The 20,252-nt window shown below is 41.0% G+C and overlaps 1 protein-coding gene across 2 annotated transcripts; it reads right to left on the bottom strand.

Annotated features, from left to right (window-relative positions):
- Positions 1–923: 923 nt before the first annotated feature.
- LOC106924569 (homeobox-containing protein 1) lies at positions 924–19,881 on the bottom strand. Of its 2 annotated transcripts, XM_014998355.2 has the most exons (10): positions 19,161–19,881; positions 16,462–16,915; positions 16,190–16,275; positions 12,703–12,813; positions 11,312–11,539; positions 10,522–10,678; positions 7,976–8,058; positions 6,165–6,260; positions 4,449–4,567; positions 924–3,432 (listed from the first exon to the last, which is right to left on the bottom strand). In XM_014998355.2, exons 1-10 carry the CDS (start codon positions 19,240–19,242, stop codon positions 3,277–3,279), a joined length of 1,572 nt encoding a protein of 523 aa, XP_014853841.2. In that variant the 5' UTR covers positions 19,243–19,881; the 3' UTR covers positions 924–3,276. The 2 variants fall into 2 exon arrangements, with proteins under 2 accessions (XP_014853841.2, XP_087866222.1); XM_088010096.1 differs by lacking the exon at positions 11,312–11,539.
- Between the last annotated feature and the right edge of the window lie 371 nt (positions 19,882–20,252).

Genomic DNA, 20,252 nt, shown 5'->3' with positions numbered 1-20,252 from the left:
TTCTGCTGATTTTGAGTTGTTTTATGGCCCGTTGTCACTTTAAATCCATATAAGCTGCTGGCCACGCCCCCCCAACTCAACGTTTACACTCACATGTGAAAATAGTTACAAACAGATGTGCAATTATATAACGTACATCAATAAAAAGCAGAACAAACAAGAATGCAGCATGTGGTTTCTGGATGGTAAGTCAACAGTAAAACACTTGTACTTTCCAGCAGCCATTGTACAGCACGTACAGAAGCAAAACTAGCCAACCAAATGTGCTAGAACGCCACTTGGGTTGCTAGGTGATGTTCTGAGCTTTGCTGGGGTTGCTAGGTACAGGGCGGTTCCTGCTGATTTGCAACATTACATTCATAAAGTTTTTGAAACGCTTCACTTTCCAGACACCGGGAAGCAGCAGAAGCCCAAATGAAAGTACAAAAACGTGCAAAATGTCAATTTTGCATAATACGTCCTCTTTAACCTGTCATTCACAGGTTGTCATTCACAATGACAGGGGTGTCAAACTCCAGTCCTCAAGGGCCGCTGTCCTGCAGTGTTTAGATGTGCTACAGGTAAAAAACAGTGGAATGAAATGGCTTAATTACCTCCTCCCTGTGTAGATCGGTTCTCCTGAGCCTTGCTAATGACCTAATTATTCTTTTCAGGTGTGGTGCAGCAGAGGAACATCTAAAAGTTGCAGGACAGCGGCCCTTGAGGACTGGAGTTTGACACCCCTGTCACGAGAGGACCCAAATTTGGGTCCTCTCGTGACAGACAGGTTAACAGTAAAAACTTAATAAATTGTCAACAGTTCAAATGAAAGATTTTGTATGATTGTAATTCCTTACCTGAATCATACAGCGACTGAACGTCAAGCTTCTTCATCTTGGCCAAACCTCAAATTGCGCAAGAATGATCAAGAGAAACTCGACAAAGATTGTGTACACTTTTATTATCGTCTTCCCTCGTTAGATAAAAGCTTATGCAGAGGAGCGCAGTAATAAGAAACCGCTGCAGCTTTGGGGGATTCCTGTCCAAAGCTGGACAGCAGAACTGAGGAGGTGACTGGACACTGAGAACACAGGACGAAGCCCAATGCCGTAAATGCTACATGACACATAACACTGTTCAGAAGAGAAACAGTCCCATTCACTGGCTGCTGTCAGCCAGGAAATCACTCCTAGAAACAGTCATTCTGAGGTAAGCTTGAGGTGGCTAGTGTTGAACGGAGCAAATAAACCTACTCTCTGCTCTGGGCATCCGTAGATCAGCTCTATCTGGCATAGCTTTGGCATTAGGAGGCAACAATGGTGGCTTCCTTTGACAATAAAGTATTGGTTGTTCATTACATGAACAATTAGATTCGACTCCTGCAGCCTTGGGTATGGAAATATGACAGTATAACTAAAAGAATACACACCCCCAGTGAGGTTTTGAGGGATTAGTTAGAGTGAGGTTCACTTTGAAGTGCAGCTTTGCACAAAATGTACAGGAGCTTAAAAGCTTTAGCTTATCCCAGTAAGAGAGGAAAAGGTGCCTGAAGCCTTCCTGGAGAAGCAACAAGCGAGTCAGCGTTTCTGAAACGATATACATATGATATACGATATACATTTGATGTTGATACATCAAAATAAGTACGATTACATATAATTATGTAACCAAGCTAGCCTCTTTGGCTAGACTCTGACATGAGATTAAACAGCACCAATGAGTTTAACAAAAAAAAAAAAAAAAAAAACCATTCTGTTGTAGGTGTGTAAGGTCTAGAGATGCACTGATCAGGATTCTGTGGCCCATTTCAAACCGGCTTTGAAGCCCATTAAATCACAGACATATGTATTCTGTTACTGTGTGAAGGTGGAATTATCCCAAAGTTTAGCTTTCTAAACTATCTGTAGCATCTTATATTAGTGGTAAGTTTGATAGCATTACTGAAACAGCAGCCTGTGTGTTTTCCATGAATGTGTAAATTCTTACCTTAGAGGCTCTCCTACTCTCAACAAAGTTAGAAGTAACAAACTTAAAAGAGGTACTTTGAAAAAAGACAATAACACTTCATTCAATAAAGTCAAACTCATAAAACTGAAATAAAAGGTAAGTAATGAGGCAGTTAAATAAGATAAATAAGTCACCATCAATAGTCTCCATTCAGCTCAACATTTGGGTCATTATTGCTTGTGTCGCTTATGTGAGTAAGTTGTTTTGGTCAAATGTCTAAAGGTTGAATTTCTGTAAAGCCGCCTTGGGAAACAAGACAGCAGGACTCCCAGGTGTTTTTTTTTAGTTTGGCATACACCACTCTATTCAGCCTTCCTGTTATCTGCTCAAAATCTTGCTCTCTCACGCGGCCTGATTAATATGCAGATATGTCTCAACATTTCATAGAAGACACTAACTTTATGACTAACAAAAAAAATAATTGAGTGTTCTTCCCACAGTGACAACATCCACACAGAAGAGTGTGGCTGTATGCTCCACCTGCTGTTGGTTACATGTAGTGGTGGTTGTTTTGGACTGATTGTTGAAAATTGTTTGATTAGACTCAGCAGTTGACTTCTCGGAGCATCTCTAGTCCAGGACACCATGAAATCAAAAAAGTATAAATAACACCGTTTTCTTTAAACACAATTTTGATAAAAAAAAATACACAGAATAAAAGGAAAGGTGGTGCAATTTGTCACTTTGGGATTACCTGAGACGCCAGTTATCCCTCTGGGTTGTACAGATTTAGTGTCGGCACCATGTGCTGATTGACCAGGCAAAGACATCCCAGCACCAACAAGACGGCGTTTTTTTTTTTTTTTTGTCTTTTCCATTTCATCAAAAGACAGAAGCCGCACTCTCCACAACAGCCAATCAAAACCTGACCTGCAGGCTCAGCTTGTTCCACTCAGCAGTCGCACGCTGGAGTAAACCAAACGTAGCAAAAGAAAAACAGGAAAAACAGCTTATGTTGAAATGGTGAGGCGTCCTTTACATAATGCTCCCCTCACAGGATTTAGGCATTTTGATACCATCTTGGAATGCACTATATATTGATATATATACCATAGACCTTATATACCTCTACGTAGACTGTATATTGCCATTATTATAAGCAAGATTACTGTTGATAAATGCAGTGGCCTCCTCACCTGAGGCACCTCAGAGGGCTTCAACCAACCCCCACCCCCATCCTTCCATTGGCCCAGAAGGTTCCACCCGCGGGTGGAGCAGGAGGCATTTTACTGTTCTGTTTCAGACTGAATCAAATTCAGACATGGCGATTGAAAGTCTGGCTGGGTTTAGTCACTCCTCGTCCACCGACTCCCTTTTTGAATCCTCGTCCTTCTGTTCCGCCCCCTGAGGGCCGGGGCTCAGCGGGGCCGCCGCCTCCGCCGCCGCCCCGGTGATCAGCGAGGAGCCATCTTGTTGGTCAACGATTTTCTGGGAAGTGGCGTCCTCCTGTGAGAGGCAGAGGGGTAATGAGATGGCCGTTCTGCCTACACAGCAGCTCAGAAAGTTTCGGTCGGCTTGTTAAAGCCATCAAAGTGGCGGCTTTAAGATTTCCAGAGTGTGTTTGTGTGGCGCTGCCTGCTGTTAGCTCGTTCTGCTGCTGCTGCTGCTGCTGCTACACACCGACTCCCACAGAGCAGTTCACTGCTAACACAAAGGGCAGAGTGGGAACCGCTGAGGTCCAACAGTGTTAACATATGAGGGAGCTCAGGTGTAGCTCTAAAGATTTAAACGCAACATCAAACAACGCAACAGGAATCAACTTTCTCTCATTTTATGTGTCAAACAAAAACTTCAGTGGATCCTTTTGGTCGATTTACGTGGCAAACTTAAAGACCAACATAACCGACATGTGGAAGGAGGAGGAAACCTTATATTAAAGCTATTTACAACCTAATTTAGCTCTGGACTTTGACTAGCCCATTCAAAAACATACATCTTAACTCTAGATGTACGGTCAGGGTCATTGGTCTACTGGAAGGGGAAACTCCAATCCACTTTCAAGTAGAACAGATTTTCAGGTACTGTACTACAAAGCTACAAGTACTGAATGCAGGAAATGATCAAATATTTTTTCAGAATGGGGCATTTCTATTTATAATACATGTTATTAAAATAAATTGTTAAATTGAAGTTAGTATTTTACTTTTCTGAGTCACTGAATGTTTTGGCTGATTTATCTGTGAGCCATGAGCATCAAAAGTACAAGAAAAAACCTTGAAATATTTCAATATATGTGTGATGAATCAACAAAATGTAAGAGCTTCATTTTCTGAAATCACTGAAAAAAATGTATTGAATCTGGTTAGAGCCTTCCCAAATAAAGAACAAGTCTGTGGAAAAATGTAGAGAGGAAATCAGTAGTTTTGGAACACAGTGTAGGGAAAAGGTTACGCTGGTGATTCTGTGTTTGTGATCGTTCACCACACACTGTGCACCAAGTGGCTCCACGTTCGTTCATGTACCTGCTCTGAGAACCGATGAGTCACCTGATCTACAAACTCCTGCAGCTCTCCCTCTTCGCCATTTGAGTGGCAGCTTGGACTTGGCACCTCGATCCCATGGCTTTCCAAGATGGCGGCTTCTGGTTGAGACAAAACAGGACGGAGCAGAGATTGAGCACTCACAACCCGTTTCCACTGAAGGTTTTTAAACTGGTTCTGCTGCCTTCAAACCTCGGTGCCTCGTTGAGAGCCGACGCCGTTTCCACCAGTTTGTGGAAGCGAGCATGTGTTGAAAACAGCGGGAATTACAAAACGCGGTAGGAGAGCGTAGTCGCAAGATGTCGGGTTCAATGGTTGTCATGGACTACAACAAGCAACACGGTGAATAAAAACACAGAGGAAGTTGAAGTCGGCTTTCGATTGCAAGTTCAGATTCCATAAATCCCCCCAAAAAGTTTGAAAGACTTTGCTTGTAAAATAACGTAGTCCATATTTAGGAGTTTAAGTAATGTAGTTCTTAAGCTTGAGCAAGTTTTAGACCAGTGGTTCTTAACCTTTGTGGAGGTACCGAACCCACCAGTTTCATATGCGCATTCACTGAACCCTTCTGTAATGATAAATAAAATATGACCCCCCCCCGCCCCAAATTCAAGACACAGGAGTGACCCAACTGGAGTCTAGTTGGGTCACCCCATGATCACTAAGTCTTCTTAAAAGGTAGAGTCTCTGAGAACAGTCTTCAAAATATAGTCAGTGTTTTCAGCAAAGTTGAGCTGACTGTCCAGGAATGACCCAAATTTGCCACAGTTTCAACAGGTTGGCCATCGAGAGAAACTGGAGCCACTTTAAGGTTTTGTTTAGATCATTTAATTAGCTCTACATTCTTAAGAGAATGAAAAATATATAATAAATAATAAAGACTTTGCTGCATTCTGATTTAGTAATGTAATTATATTAGCTGCGTTACCACCCCCACGCCACTAGAGGCAGTACCAACCCCGAAAAGATGCGACTAAGGAGCAGATTTAGAAGTACACCGAAAACAACAGAATTTGGTAAAAACTGTGAGTTTTGCTGAAGTAATTAAAGACACAAGTTAAAATTCACGCTGAGAGGAACTCCTTCAATCAGTGCTCCTCCGCAGCTCTGATTGGCTCAGCAATGTAACGTGATCCTCTGCAGCAAGTGATGGCAAAGCGGGGCGTCACGACTTTACACAAGTGTGTCTTTACCTCCGCGGCAGAGGCTCCGCCGAACCCCCGAGACCGACTCATTGAACCCCTGGGGTTCGATCGAACCCAGGTTAAGAACCACTGCTTTAGACACTTAGTTTAGGAAAAACAAGATTGACCAAACTGTCGCCGTTTCCACGATAGAAAGTAGAGTTTAGATCTAGAGCCCCTCCCGAAATTTGGATTTTTTAGGCCCCATCTAAACTATAATCGAAAGCCACAAACGGAAGTCAGCTTCAGTTTCTTGAAAAGTAGCTCATCTACAAAAAAGTCCAGCTTTTTGCTAATTTAACAATCCTTAGACCTTTCAATTGATCATCAGCACATCACAGAGAGATGTGCCTGTGTTGAACCACAGTTTGTGCCGAGGAACCTCGTTATTTTCTGTGAAAACACATTCGGGAGCCTGAATGGTTGGTGGAAAAGGCCTTTTATATGTATGTGGTATATGTATGTGTGTGTGTGTGAACTGTTGGCCGGCTCTTGTCAGGTCAGCCGCTCTCACCTATGTTTGCTCTTCTCTTCATCTCCTTCCGACGGTTGGCGAACCAGTTGTACACCTTCAACGCCGTCACCCGCTCAAACTCTGACAGTTTGCAGCCTGAAGCAGGAGAGCAATGAGTAAGTAGGATCAGTTTTATTCTATTTAATGGCAAAATTAACTTTTTATAATAATAAAGAAACTCATAAAGTGTTGCAAAAAAAACAAAACAAAACAAAACAGAAAAAAAACAGGAGGTCTAATATTCGTTCCTCCAAGACTCTGTAGTCATCAAGCTGAGTTTTACTAATAATCTAAAAGCATAAAGAGACACCAGGGGGAGAAAAGATAAAGAAAAAATCTATATTTATGGAATATACCACTAAAAGGTTGTTTTGTTTTTTTGGGATGAAGTGCCATCTAGTGGTTGACTCGACACCAACCTTTTGTAGCTCCTGGGTTATTTAGAAATCAGGACATAATAAAATGATCTAGCCTTTTAGAGGTTGTAAAATTATTTCAATTTAAATGCATATTGTAAAAAACAAAACAAACAAAAAAAATCCATCCAACCAAAATATTTCATCTCATTGTTTACATGACAAAAGGAAAGCCATAGGTTTCCATTTCTCACACAGGTTTTTGGTTTTTCATAAATTATGGATCTGAGGTGTCAGATGAGCATGCTCACCAGTCAGGTCACATGCTTTTCATATTTCTCATTAGCCACTTGAATTTCAGGATCATGACTCACTGTCCAAGATGACCGTCAGCTAAAACAGTTCTTACCATAAAACGTTCCCCATTTTCATGACTTGGATTAACTTTATGTCACATCAAATATGTTTGACTTTGGTTCTCTTATTCATACAGCTTTCAAGTAACAACATGTAGCAAAATCTGAATCTGAGGATGTTTGCGAGTCTCACACCAGCCGTCAACAGGAAGGAGATGATGTGTGACAGACGGTTAACGTTAGCTTCTGCGGTTTTTTAAAAAATGCATTTAATGGTTTTGTGTTAGCTTCAGATCATTTTTTTGTGTTTAGCGGTTTAGCGTTAGATTCCACAAATTTTTTGTGTCCAGGAAAAAAATGGTAACGGAATCTTCTTGTGTTTAGGATTAGCTTCTGCAAAATTGTAAGTGTTTAGCAAGTTAGCGTTAGCAGAGCTACAATTGATTTAACACCAAACACACTCATCTAATTGGTGATTTTAGTGCAAAAATTATTTTTCTACAACAGCCATGGTGGCCATCTTTAAAAAAAATATCAAGAAAGCATAACTAAATATGATTTGACACTAAAAGTTTTCATCCATGATTGGCATATCTAGTGCAACAATAAATTTTCCTACATGACCATGCTGGTCATCTTGAATTTTTTTCTGTGGCTAACAGTTTCTTTAAAAAAAAAAAAGCCCCTGGGAACATCTGTACCAAGTTAGGTTCTTGTACCTGCATATGGAAGATTTTTCTGAAATATTATTATCTACTGCACTATAAACAATCTGGTAAAGACCAGATGAATTTTGTGTCGTGATAAGCAAGTTATCACAAAATGATGTTTAGAAAAGTACCTGAATCCCTTCCAGAGATTAAAGCAATTAAAGACCAAAGTTATGAGGAGGAAGTGCATTTTCTATCCAATAGGAGGAAGCCAAAGTCTCCGTAGATAAAAGGGAAGAAAATCTAATAAAAGCAATGTTTGCGTTTATTCTCAGTAGCTCAATAATATGGTTGGAGGTGTCTGGATCTCCCGGTCTGTCGGATAAAGACGGAAAAAAAAAAAATCTAAATGAGAAAATAATCTGGGTGAAAAATGACGGCCTTCCAACCTGGTTTCTGGATGACAGAATTACATGCGCTGGCGATCTCCTCCCGCTTCGCCTCATCTGGGTACTGATTCTCCATGAAGAAGCTGTAAGAGAGCATCACAGAGCTTCCAGAAATACTTCACCATCTTTCTGCATATTGCAGACACGACACCATTTCTGCCCGTTTGCGCCGCGTCACTTTTTCAGTCTGCTTCCTCCACAGTGTGAACATAAGGACGGCTACTTTCTGGAAGCCAATGCTGATAACTTTTAAAACAAATCACGTTTCTGTTTTTATAAAAAAAAAGGCTGAACAGTAAAGCTCAAAGTGTTCCTCTCTCTCTGAAGTCGTTCTCCTTTTTCTGTCACTGAATGGGCTATATCATTATCTCACGTTACAAAACACACAGGGATCAATTCCTCTACATCCTCCCTCACACACACACACACACACACCATCTTCACCTCTGCTGTGTCGTCCTTGGGTCTAAACCAGCTCGTAAGGAGCAGCACTGCAGCAGAGTTGCGTAATCTGGAGGCGCTGTCGGCTGCTGAGACTCGTCTGTGTTGCTCTTATTACTGAGAGCCCAGACTGCACTACACTTACAGCGACCGATGTAATAGAGAAATCAATTGAACACAGCGGGTGCTTTGCTCCTTTCTGTCAGCATCTGTGAGAGTGCCTGTGTGCGTGAGTGAGTGTGTGTGTGTGTGTGTGTGTGTGTGTGTGTGTGAGTGGGGCAAAGCAGGGTGAATGGATGTGTAATGGGAAAAGGATGAAGGGAAGGAGCTGCTTTCCAGAGGGCAACGACATGCAGAAGTGAACAAAGAGGGAACAATGTTTGACTTTATGATGAAATTTATTATTATTATTAAATACCTCAAATACACTTTTGGTTTTAGACATTTTAACTTTACAATATAAAACTTAGAAACACAATTCTGGCTTAAAATAAGGTATATAAACTTTGCTTGACTTATTATCACAATGATTCATTTCAGGCAACTTATTAGAATTTTGTGAGATGACAGTGATGTCCAAAACTGGCAAATTGAATTCAATTAAAAATGCAAAAATCTGTATATATTGATTTTTTTCTTTGTTTTTGTTTTACCTCCTCAACAAAAACATTTTTATTAAATCTGTATATCATTAAAGATCCAAAGCATAAAAAGGACTGGGGGGCGGGGGGGAATGAACTTAACATTTTATCGCAATATTTTGTGGTACTACTATGGTAACAATAAAGATCATGATGATAAAAAAAACAATCTTTTTAGGTATGCTGTGACCGCATGACTTGGCATTTATGACGCCACAAACAGAAATATTGTTCTTGACAAACATTTCCATTTGAAATAGGCTTCTTCAGGACACTACTTACTGAAAAAAAGTGTGATTTGTATCACTATGCTGCATCTAGACACTGCATTATGTCATATGTTTTAATTTACTGATATTTATTGAGGCTTTAGTTGAAAATATAAAAAAACATTTCCAATAATACAGTCAGTTTTTCTTGGTTTTCAAATGTTCCCACTGTTGCGTTGTCTCACTTATTATGCTTCCAACTCCATTCCCTCAATATATATTTTTCTAGTGAACGACAGGAGGTTCACTATAACACTATGACAGATTTTCTACAGGTTTTAAATATGGAGACTGCAAAAAAAGAAGAAAAAAAAACAGACACTCAAAGCAGAGAAGTGAAGGACACTACAGAGAACAAAAAGAAATAAATGATTTGAGCAGGGAAGGGAATAAAAGGACACAAGAATGACAGGAAGTTAGGACAGAGCAAACAATGAGAAGGAAAAATGTAGAAAGGAGGGAAGATGGAATCTGAGATGTAAAGAGAGAGAGAAGGAAACATGAAAGCCTGCAAGGAAGAAAGGGACTAGGTAAGGAATGAATAACAAGAAAAGAAGACAGAGGGAAGAAGGGAAACAATGAGGGAGATGGAAAGAACAGAAGGACACAGAGGTTTGAACTGGAGATGAAGGAAGGATCTGAGATGTGGAGGAAGACTGACAACAAGGAAAGCAGAGCAGAAGGAAGGAAACATGGAAAGATGTGAGACAGGAAGGAAGAATAAAAGAAAGAAAGAACAGGATGATCTGAGATAGGAAGTATGGAAGACAGGACACAAGGAAGAGAGGACAGAAGAATGGAAGGAACCAAGAAAAGATTTGGGCTAGAAAGACAGAAAGGAAGGAACAAAACAGGGAAGAATTTAATCTAGGAAGGAAGGAATGAAAGAATGGAGGGACACATAAAGAAGGGTAGAAGAATACGAGAGAGGACGAAAAGACAGGAAGGAAATTTTGCAAAATAGAAAATGGAGTTTGGAAAACTCAAACTGACACAGGGTCGATTTCCAAAAACCACTGGGAGAATGGCCATTCAATCCCTAATGCACACACTGGAACCAAGCTATAATGAAAACCAAGCAAAAAGAAAATGGGTTGAAAAGTTCTCATTCTACGTACAGAATGGAAATTCTTTCCAAATGCGAATGAATGCCGACATTCATTAAAACAAGCTGTTGTCTTTAAAAGACGCTCACCTCTCCATGATGGACTGGCACTCCTTCCTCCAGGTGAACCTGCTCCCTCTGCGCAGCCTCAGAGGACCGCCTACGATCCCCGCTCTGTCGCTGGCGATGATACCCGTTCTCCAGTCGGGTTCCTCCTTCACCAAAGAGCGCATCGACAAGGTGGCACCTGGGGAAGATGGGATCAAATTGATCCGTGCAAAATGTAAGAGACCTGCTGGGTAAAGTCAGGTTTCGATGAGGTTTTAATTATTCACCCAAAGGGCAGAAGTGAAACATCAACTTTAAATCAAAGGCCTGTTCATCGGCTTTATGTTAATAAAGTTTTACCTCGCTATATATTCTGACATTTTTACGTGACAAAAATCACGACATAAACTGGAATGTGGAAATGCTCCACTTCTACTCGGAGTTTGGGAAATTCCAGGTTGCAATTTCGATTTTGATTTCTGATTTTGTCAAATCAGATCTGATACGACAAAAATCTGAAATTTTCTTTTCAGGCCATGCTGCCCAGCCCTGTTTGAAATTTACGAAAGCCTCTCGACTGAATTTTTGTATATCACAGAAACGAAGATCCTAAAACTCAGAAGTAGTAAAGTATGTAAAAAAAAATAAAATAAAAAATAAAATTCTCAACAACTCTATGGCCGCAATCTACTCATTAAAAGATAAGAGTCAGAAGCACATGAACCCCATTTTAGCCATTTCCTGTCACAAACAACGGCGGTACGTTTCAGGACTACAGGTGTCAAGGAGACGAAGGGCGTCCTCCGCAGCTCGCCGCCGAGGCCGCGGTTACCTGGCTGGGCGGCAGCCGCTGCAGCGGCGGCAGCCGTGTACCACGGCAGCAGGTGCACCAGCAGCTCTCTCTGTCTGCTCCAGGACGGGTTGTGGTTGGGCATCAGGTTGGTGTTGGGGTTGGGGAAGATGTTGGGGGGGGTGCCGCTCGCCCCTGCTACCGTCCCATCTCTGTCCCCTGCCCTGGCCATGGGACTCACGCTGTGCTGGCTTTCACTCCACCTCAGGCCTTCATTGGGACAAAACCAATAAGTCATTGAGGCAGGCCGCGGGGTTGGGTTACACACCAGACGGTGGAGGCGGATTGGATGTTTTCTTTGGCACACTCCTGTAGACCTGCCGTAAGAGTTTCTGTATTGACTCTTTGCACAGACAAATTATCTCGACTTGGACAAGCAGAAGCTATAAACGGCAAAAACAATGGCAGCCGTTTGTGCAACCCTCCCATCCCTCACTTACGGACGTGGCGCCTCAACGTGACGTAGTTGCAAAGGGTCAATTTATTTAAAATAAATACTCTCTGATCTGAAGTTTGGAGGGTTTTTCTTAATGACGGGCAGGTCAAAAGGAGTTTATGTGAGAAGCAAAAGGACAGCAGCCATATTGGGCTAGGAAACCTGGCGGAATCATTCTTGTTAGTATTCCTGCTAAAGACCGTTAGCCATGTGGGGATGAAAACCAGCACTGGAGTACCTCCAGGATCAGGGCTGGGAACAGTGGAGGAGCTGAAGCAAAGCTTTGCTTGGGTGGTAAACGGAAAAAACAAAAACAAAAGGAGTAACACGAAGTCTGACAGCCGATGCTGTGTCAGACAACTTGTTTCTTCTTTTTAGTACTCAAATAAAAAAAGTCACATGATTTACTGTGGTGACATGCTGTTAAATCCAACACAAAGAAGAGCCGGGAGCATCCTCAATGCAGATTTTTTTTTATCTGTGTGTGTGTGTGTGTGTGTTTAAGTAGCTGCTTTGTAGGACATGAAGAGGTCAGAACCGATTCAAGCTGTTACTGTAGCCGGCGCAGACAAAACCACCTTCACTTCCTAACCAGAGGGGGTGGGGGGGTTTATCGATTAGAATCTCCTGTGACGGGACTACCTTTATCATTTTGTCTTCCCTCTGAAACCATAGATGTGTCCCGAGTCCTTCCTTGACCTCGCAGCCCTTGAGGAGCGGGTTGGGCGTTAGCAGAAAGGAATAGCCATGCAGGAGGGATGAGGAGAGGGAGCGATGTAAGGGGTTTTGGGGGAAGGTGAGCAGGCGGTAGGTCAAAATTCACAAAAAACACAATCAGTATCATCATCCGTTTAATTTACCCCCATTAACCTCAGGTTTGCTAGTTGGTCTGCGGCTGGCAGTGACAGAACTCCCGTGTGGTTTTCCGTCTCCTCACCTGGGTTGTTCCTCTCCAGCAGGTACCAGCGGTAGAAGGCTCTGCGCTTGGAGTCGCTCATCTCCAGGCCTTGCTGCAGCAGCCACTGGGAGATGTAGCTCTGGCTGATGCCTGCGCAGCAGAGGTCAAACGAATGGTTTCAACAAATCATTTCCTTTGTCCGTTTTTATTACATCTGCGCGCAGATCAACAGTCTCCCTGTTAATTTAATGAAGGCGCGTCGACGCCGGTGTTTTATTAAAGGATGTGTGTGTGGCCTCGTGAGGCACGCGGCGCTCCGTTTTAATACGCCACGTCGGCACAAACAAGACCCGTCTTCTGCATTCTCACATCTATTATTAGGGTTCGTATTAATAGACTTTAAAAAGAAAAAAACTGAGAGGTTGTTGTATGGAACATTATCAAAGCTAAAACTCAGACAGAATGTTTTCTCACTTTGTCTGCCAGTTTTGTTTCTGGATGTTTTTTCTGTTCTATTGAGTATTACTTAATATCCTACCAAACTGCACTTAAGAGGAATTATAAATATGGGAAATACAGCATTTCTTCTTTGTAAAACACTTCAAATTTCCTCAGTCTTTTGCAAGTCTTGCCACAGAATCTCATCTTAAGTGGGCCACATATTTAGGTTCATCGTCAGGGTATCAAGTCAAATTTAAAGGGCCAGTATTAGGCATTTTAGAGCCCAAGTGCCATTTTATAGCACAAACAAGTAGCTATGTTAACTTCAGTTGTTAAAAAAATTCTATGTATATCAAATATGACTTCAAAAAAATTTTACCTTCGTAATTTATTGCCTTGAAATTGGGCCTCTGTCTCTTTAAAATCTTCTACTCTTCCTGGTCTTAAAATTAAGACTTAAAAAAACTAAAAATATAGGGAATGCATATGGCCCTTAATACAGTGCTAAGCTTAAAAGGCTTTTTGAGCAGAATGCCTCATATTGGTTGGCAACAGGAGTGAAAAAAAACAGATAAATTTGCCCTAAAAGGGCTCTACACAAGGGAGGCGACTTTCTCTTCATTCATCTCCTATGGAACCAACATGATGAGGCAACAATCTCTTGCCCGATCATTGACGCTTGTGAAATTTTGAGCTCATACAAGTAGGCGTGCACACTCAGGGTGAAACCCAAAACACGGAGCATGATAGCAACAGCAGGTGAATATTTTCTGACATCGTCTCGTATCGTTAGCCCACGTGTGCACGCCTACTTCTACGAACTCCAAATGTCACGTGATGCACAAATTTTGCCGGTCGTTTGGCTGGAGGAGGGCAAGCGATTGGCGCCTCGTTGCACAAGTTCCACAGGAAATGATTAGAGAGGAAGTGATGTCGGACTTTTGTCCTTTGATGTGTGTTGAGTCCTTAAAGGATAAAAGTCAAACAATGGATCTGTTAGTCTTTGACTTCACAATGAAGCACCGATTTCTGTTGGTTTATCATCCCGATTAAAAATGAAAACATGAAAAGATGTGGAAGAGTTTAAGTGGTATGAATACCTCTAAATACTATGAATAAGTAGGACAAATCTTATCTATGGAGAGCCTTAAGTTCCACACGCCAACAACTGAAGGACAAGGAGAGAAACGTCGTTGCTCGATCAGTCTGCAGACAGGCTTTATCTAATTGTACCTAGCTATAATTTAGGCTCAATGACAGCAGAAGGACGGACTCGACAGAACATTTGGTGACAGGAGGCGAAGGGTCAGATTGTTCTGTTATTTGCATCACCAACTTTGAATTCATGAGCCGTTTTTATTCAGATTTCATCAAGTTGGTCAGAATAAAGAAGAGTTCATGAGACTCTGCCATAAGTTAGAGACCTCCTAGAAAACATAAAACCAGCTCCGACTGTAGATATTGAACAGTTTCTCTGATGTGCCAGTTGCAGCACAAACAAAACGCCCTTTTCATCGCCATTAAAATAAGAGGCTTCCACCCAAAGTAGTTCCAGTGCAACATCAGTGCAGGTCTAGAACTGGTTCTAAAAAAAAAGAAGAAAAAAAACAAAACAAAAGAAAAGTCAAATTGTCTGTTTGGTTTTCAGAAGTCTGGAAAGAATTTGGTGTCATCCTGTTACATCACTAAATAAGTTATTTCAAGAGTTGATGTTTGTTCCTCTGATTGTTTTGCAGACATTGTACTCTTTATTTGAGTCGTAAGCCCAAATCATGTGAATTGTAATAACGTTCTGTGATTTTTATGAATATGAACAGTATGAACAATACTCATGTATTTGAAAATTATGAAGTTATAGTAATATTTGGGGGCAAAAGAACATGGAGTTACTGGGCAAGAGACGTATTAAAACCTACCATCATCAGTTGGTCAGAAGATGGTTGGAGGAACAGGATAGCTTTTTCCCATAAACTAATATGATCAGTTTTTGAAAACTGCTTTTCGTGTTTATGCGAGTTATCCTTATCCAAAATTGGCATAAGTTTGATTAAATGAAACATTTAAGTGCGAGACAAAAGCAAAAAATGAGAAGAAATCTGTATGGATTTATGTTTCACAGCACTGTACAGAAAGTCAAAGAGGTTGCAAAAAATTGTGGATCCAAAACATCTGAAGCTGAAATAGACTGCTTTAGATCAAAGTGGCACAGTCAAAGTCAGAATCCAGTCCGAAACATGTGGCACATCTTAAAAACATGTTCAGATTCAGAAAGCATCTGATTATTCTGACAACTAATTAATCTTATTGGGGAAAAAAACAAAACACACACACACTCTACAGATTTCTCGTTTACCTCTTAAACCTTTCTTAGACAATATTAGAAATACATTAAAAGCTGCAAAAGAAACCAAATAATTTATTCCTTTATTAAACAAGAACATGAATATTATATTGCCTAAAATGCAATAATGTCGTAATCCTTTACTGGATTTGAACTGGGCGAAGCTAAAATAATGCCAACGAGGAGTTGTGGATGAAACACAATTTACAGACACAGGTGGGGTTTTTTTTTATCTTAAAGGCAAAATGTGTTTGTATTTTAAGGTAGTTTTGGCTTCATTGATGATGTTTTTTTAATGTTGATGCTGCAAGTAATGATTATTTTAGAAATTAGTTATCTTCACGATTAACTGATTAATCAGTTAAAAAACACGACACGTTCTGTGGTTTTTCTTAAACCACTTATGTTATATTATATTTCTTTCTTATTAAAAAGGTGCAAAAGAAATAAAATAATTCAATTCCTTCTTTAAAAAAAGAACATAACCATAGTATTCCTTTAGTGAATTTTAATCACCTGAAGCTAAAACAGGTGTAAATAAATATGTTTTTATTTACAGATAAAAACATATTTATTATTTTGTACAGTTGTTTCCTACAGAGCTGTTTTTTCCCAGCACAAGGTCGTTTTTCTATGCTCCAGTTAACGATTAATCAACGACAAAATTACTTAGCGATTATTTCAATAATCGATTCATCGTGACTAACTGGATTAATGGTTTCACTGTGGATGAAGGAGGAGTACCTGTGACCTGGCCTACAATGGCCTGAGAGATCCGCCGGTTGTTCAGGAACGTCTTGATCTCCTCTTTCACCAGGTTGCTGTCTCTTCTGCAAAAAAAAAAGAAGATAAAAACTCATCAAGTTAAGAAAAAAAAAAAAAATCAATTACCCAGTGGGTAACTAACTTTCCTCGCTGAGGATTCGCTTTTCCCAGCCGTCCCTAAACGCCTGACCCGAATTAACTCGGATACGGCTGGTGGATAATGAGCCTGCGGCGGCCTGTCGTCCTCTCACCTCATGTACTCCTCCACCTTCTCCTCCAGGTCCCACTCCTCCTCGCCCATCATGTCGTAGCTGAACGCCCGCTGCACCACCACGCTGGGGGGGTACAGGGGCGGCGGCGAAGCCTCGTAGCTGTTGCTGGGCGACAGCGCCGCGCCCTCGAGGCCCGAGGTCTGGGTGGTGGCCGAGGCCAGGGAGAGCGAGGAGGACGAGGAGGAGGACGATGAGGACGGGGCGGCGGCGGCGGCAGCGGGCGCGGCGTTGCTGGGCGGGGCCGGGTGGGAGTCGCAGCGTGGCGGCAGAGGGAGCGGCGGCGGCGGGCGGTGCTCCGGGTCCAGCCTCTCCAGGGACTCCAGGGCGTGGAGGATCTTGGGCTTGGTCATGCCGGAGAGGCGCAGGCGCTGCAGGAGGTCAATCTGCTCGATGGTGTAGCGCGGCTCCACCTCGCACGCCTCCATCCTGGGGTCTGCAGGCACAACACGAGGCGTTCCAAACCGTCACCAGCAGCACGCTGCTATATTTATCCCTCCACACTGATAATCGACCAAAGGATTATTAATAGATGAAACAGATAAGATAAGGCATGCTAATTTGAAATCAAACACCTCCCTGTCTTTGTGGGTGTCCAACTGTTAGCTTATAAAGCAAAACAGGCATAAAAGTATTAAAATGGAATAGAATAGAATCAGACTTCATTGTTTATGTTAAAGAGAAAATTCAGCGCAACAGCAACGTCGGGTGTAAATATTGACAGAAAGAAAGTTCTTAAAAGTGTAAAAACAACAGATAAAATACCAGAGTAAAAATAACAGTAATAATAATAATAATAATAAACTGTACAAGACTATAAGTGAAAAAACTGTGCCATTATTAGAAATAAAAATATCAGATTTGCGATAAAGGTTTATAATCAGCCTTTTATTCTCTTTATTTCACATTACAAGCATAAAGTTCTAAATATTTTTACTGGGATTTTATGTGAAAGAGAAAAATAGCGCAGAATTATGACACATTGTGAAATTGAAGAAAGAATGTCATGGTTTTTGACTTCTTTTCTATAAAAATCTGAAAACTTTGGGAGGTATCTGCGTTGAGCCTCTTTATCTCGACACGTCCAAATAAAATCCATTGTAAGTTAACTAACTGCCTTCAGAGGATCACTGATAAGTAAATAAAGTGTATTTGTGTGTTATTTATAGCAGCTGTCTGCAACCTGTGGCTCTTTGGAACACAACGGCACTTTAAAACTCATCCTTAATATGAGAAAGAATAAACTAATGCTTTAAACATAAATTTAAGAACAAATGCCATTTTTTATGGAACAAATAGATTTTTTAATAGGAAAAAGTACCAGTGACATTGTTTTAGATGGGGCTGTTTATTGTCATTAAGTTGAAAACTATTTTTTTCCATTTTTGCTTTTTCATTATCTATTAATTTCAACAGAGAGAAACATGTCCAAACTTATGCAAAATTTTCTGTTAAAGTTTTATGTTTTTCTTTATTTGAAAACCTAAAAACAGTTAGAAGACGGGGGCTCTTTAAAAATTACAACAAATTTTCTGAAGGAGATATTAATATAAAAAACAAAAAACTTACAAAAAGATAAGTTATGTAGCGGAAATCATAAGTCGTCTTGTTTGGAGTTTACCACAAGCCGTGCAGGGGACACAGCCAACGTGTTAGCCAAAACCAGATCTGTGCAGCAGCGTGAACCTTGCTGTGGTAAAAACATGGTGATGGCAGCATCATGCTGGGGAGATATCGCTCCTCATTAGGCCAAACTAAGAATCAGATTGGCCCAGTCAAAGTCCAATCCTAAATTTTTTATAATGCTGGAAAATAACACTATCCAGATTAGTTTGGCTGAATTTGTGATACTAGTACATATATATACATTTTAGAATCGCTTCGCTAATGGTGGATTTTTATTTTATTTTTTCTATTTGAGCCATTGGATGTTTGCAGCTGGATCCAATTTAAATTGAGATTTGGCAAAGAAGAGTCGGCCAATATTTTTGGCCTGCAGGTATAAAATCATGTAGAGACATACTCCACTTGCAGCTAAACAGTAGCTTTATCCCAGAAAACTTCAGTAAAAATGGATCCACGTTTGAGGCTGTGACATGACTACCAATGAGGGGGGAAAAAACAAGAAACAGTTCAAAGGGCTGGAATACTTTTCCAAGGCTCTGGAGGTTACGTTAGAGAACACTGCTTTATAGAATTGCATAAAACACACTGCATTCACCTCTGTAGAACCAGTGGGTCACTCAAAGTTCTGGCAAGCTTTCAAACACTTGGCACAGACACTTGAGACTAACCTTGGTCAGTTTGCCCAGGGAAGAATTAAAGTAAAATCCTCCCAGCATGCATAAATTAACAAGCTTTCTTCAACATCATGGCCAGTCGTTTGTACTTCTGCCAGTCATTTGGAGTACAACAGGAAATTTGACACTGTCTCTTATTATTCATAACTAACTACATTTTTTTAAAAACAAGACCGCACTTTAGGATGAAAAATATACATATAAACTTTGTGAATAAACAAGGGAGAATTGACCGAAAGAGTGTACGCGATTGATTATTATCAACGCATTACTCTGTAAATATGTTATTTCACTGGAAAACTGTAAGCGACTGTCTTGAGTTTTGGCTTTAAAAAAATAACAACAGCCCCTCTCATCCTTCCCGATGTTTCCCCCACTTACCCGACGGAGGGGGTGACACGGACAGGCACCCCGGGAGTGGCTCAGCGCGAGGGGTCGCAGTGGGGACAGACCACTGTCGCATGGCTCCTCGGACTTCAGCTCGGCTGGAACCTCTACGGACTCAGACAGGAGAGACTCACTGCAGTGTGCTGCGGTTAAACTGTCCCCATTAGCATGCTGGCAAATCACTCGCTAGCAGGCTGGGTTAGCTAAGCTAGCGACATGAACTCTGGTTGGTTCCCCTGAGCGACAAAAACAATCTTGCTGTCTTGTTAGAGATTTCGAGTTGTTCAAAAATAAAATAAAATAAAAGCGAAAATGATACACGTCGTATCTGGACTGGGCCAGAAGATATAACTTTTAGATAAGCAAACAATTTGCGTTGCGTTTACATTGTTCCCAGCTTTGCGTTAACGCTTTGAAGCATTTTGTGGTCAAAACAGGAACGGTCTGATACTATGCTTTTATTTTGTAGAACAACGGAAATCTCAAATTGGTCTATGAACATCTTGACGCTGACTTATTTCAGCTATCTACCAAGACTTGCACCCTGCGGGTAAAGTGACTAAACAAACAATTTAGAAAATTTAATGGCAACAAATATCTATATTTTTATGTTTAGCTGTAAGCAACTATAGGTTGTGTTTTACCGAAGAACTTAAACGCAGTCAACTTAGCGACTTAGTCTGCTAACTACTAGCAAAGGGGACCGTAACTGCCCCACCAACACCACTCTCAAGACCCAACACCACTGTCAGGCCCCACAGTCCGAAAACCCCTTCCGGTTCATACAAGACGATGTTGCAGATTGGCCTTTACGCTCTGACGTAGATGCGCTCTGGCGTTGGCGATGCGCACCGGAAAGCTATATTCACATCTGGGCATTGGATAATAAACTATAAAAATAAGTTATAACGAACATATAGAAGTTTATGTTTGGTTTACTATGTCTTTGTTAAAACGGTGCTTTTATGCAACAAAACCTAAACTGCCAGGAAGACTGTTTATTTTGTATAGATAAGGCTGATATCAGTAATTAGAACTTTTACCTTGTCTCTAAAGTCATTGAAGACTAGATCTCCATGTAATTAA

This window comes from Poecilia mexicana, unplaced genomic scaffold (assembly GCF_051168715.1).
Source record: "Poecilia mexicana isolate PSO_F unplaced genomic scaffold, ASM5116871v1 scaffold_11, whole genome shotgun sequence".
Taxonomy (NCBI): Eukaryota; Metazoa; Chordata; class Actinopteri; order Cyprinodontiformes; family Poeciliidae; genus Poecilia; species Poecilia mexicana.
Note: the sequence above shows the minus strand (reverse complement) of the source record. Positions and strands in the feature narration are given on the sequence as shown.

Coding starts and splice junctions, on each gene's coding strand:
- LOC106924569 (XM_014998355.2), bottom strand. CDS start 19,242: ATGCGACAGTGGTCTGTCCCCACTGCGACCCCTCGCGCTGAGCCACTC. Junction 12,814..16,189: donor CATTGTAGGCCAGGTCACAG/GTACTCCTCCTT, acceptor TCTGCTGCGCAG/GCATCAGCCAGAGCTACATC. Junction 10,679..11,311: donor AGCGGCTGCCGCCCAGCCAG/GTAACCGCGGCC, acceptor CATCTTCCCCAG/GTGCCACCTTGTCGATGCGC.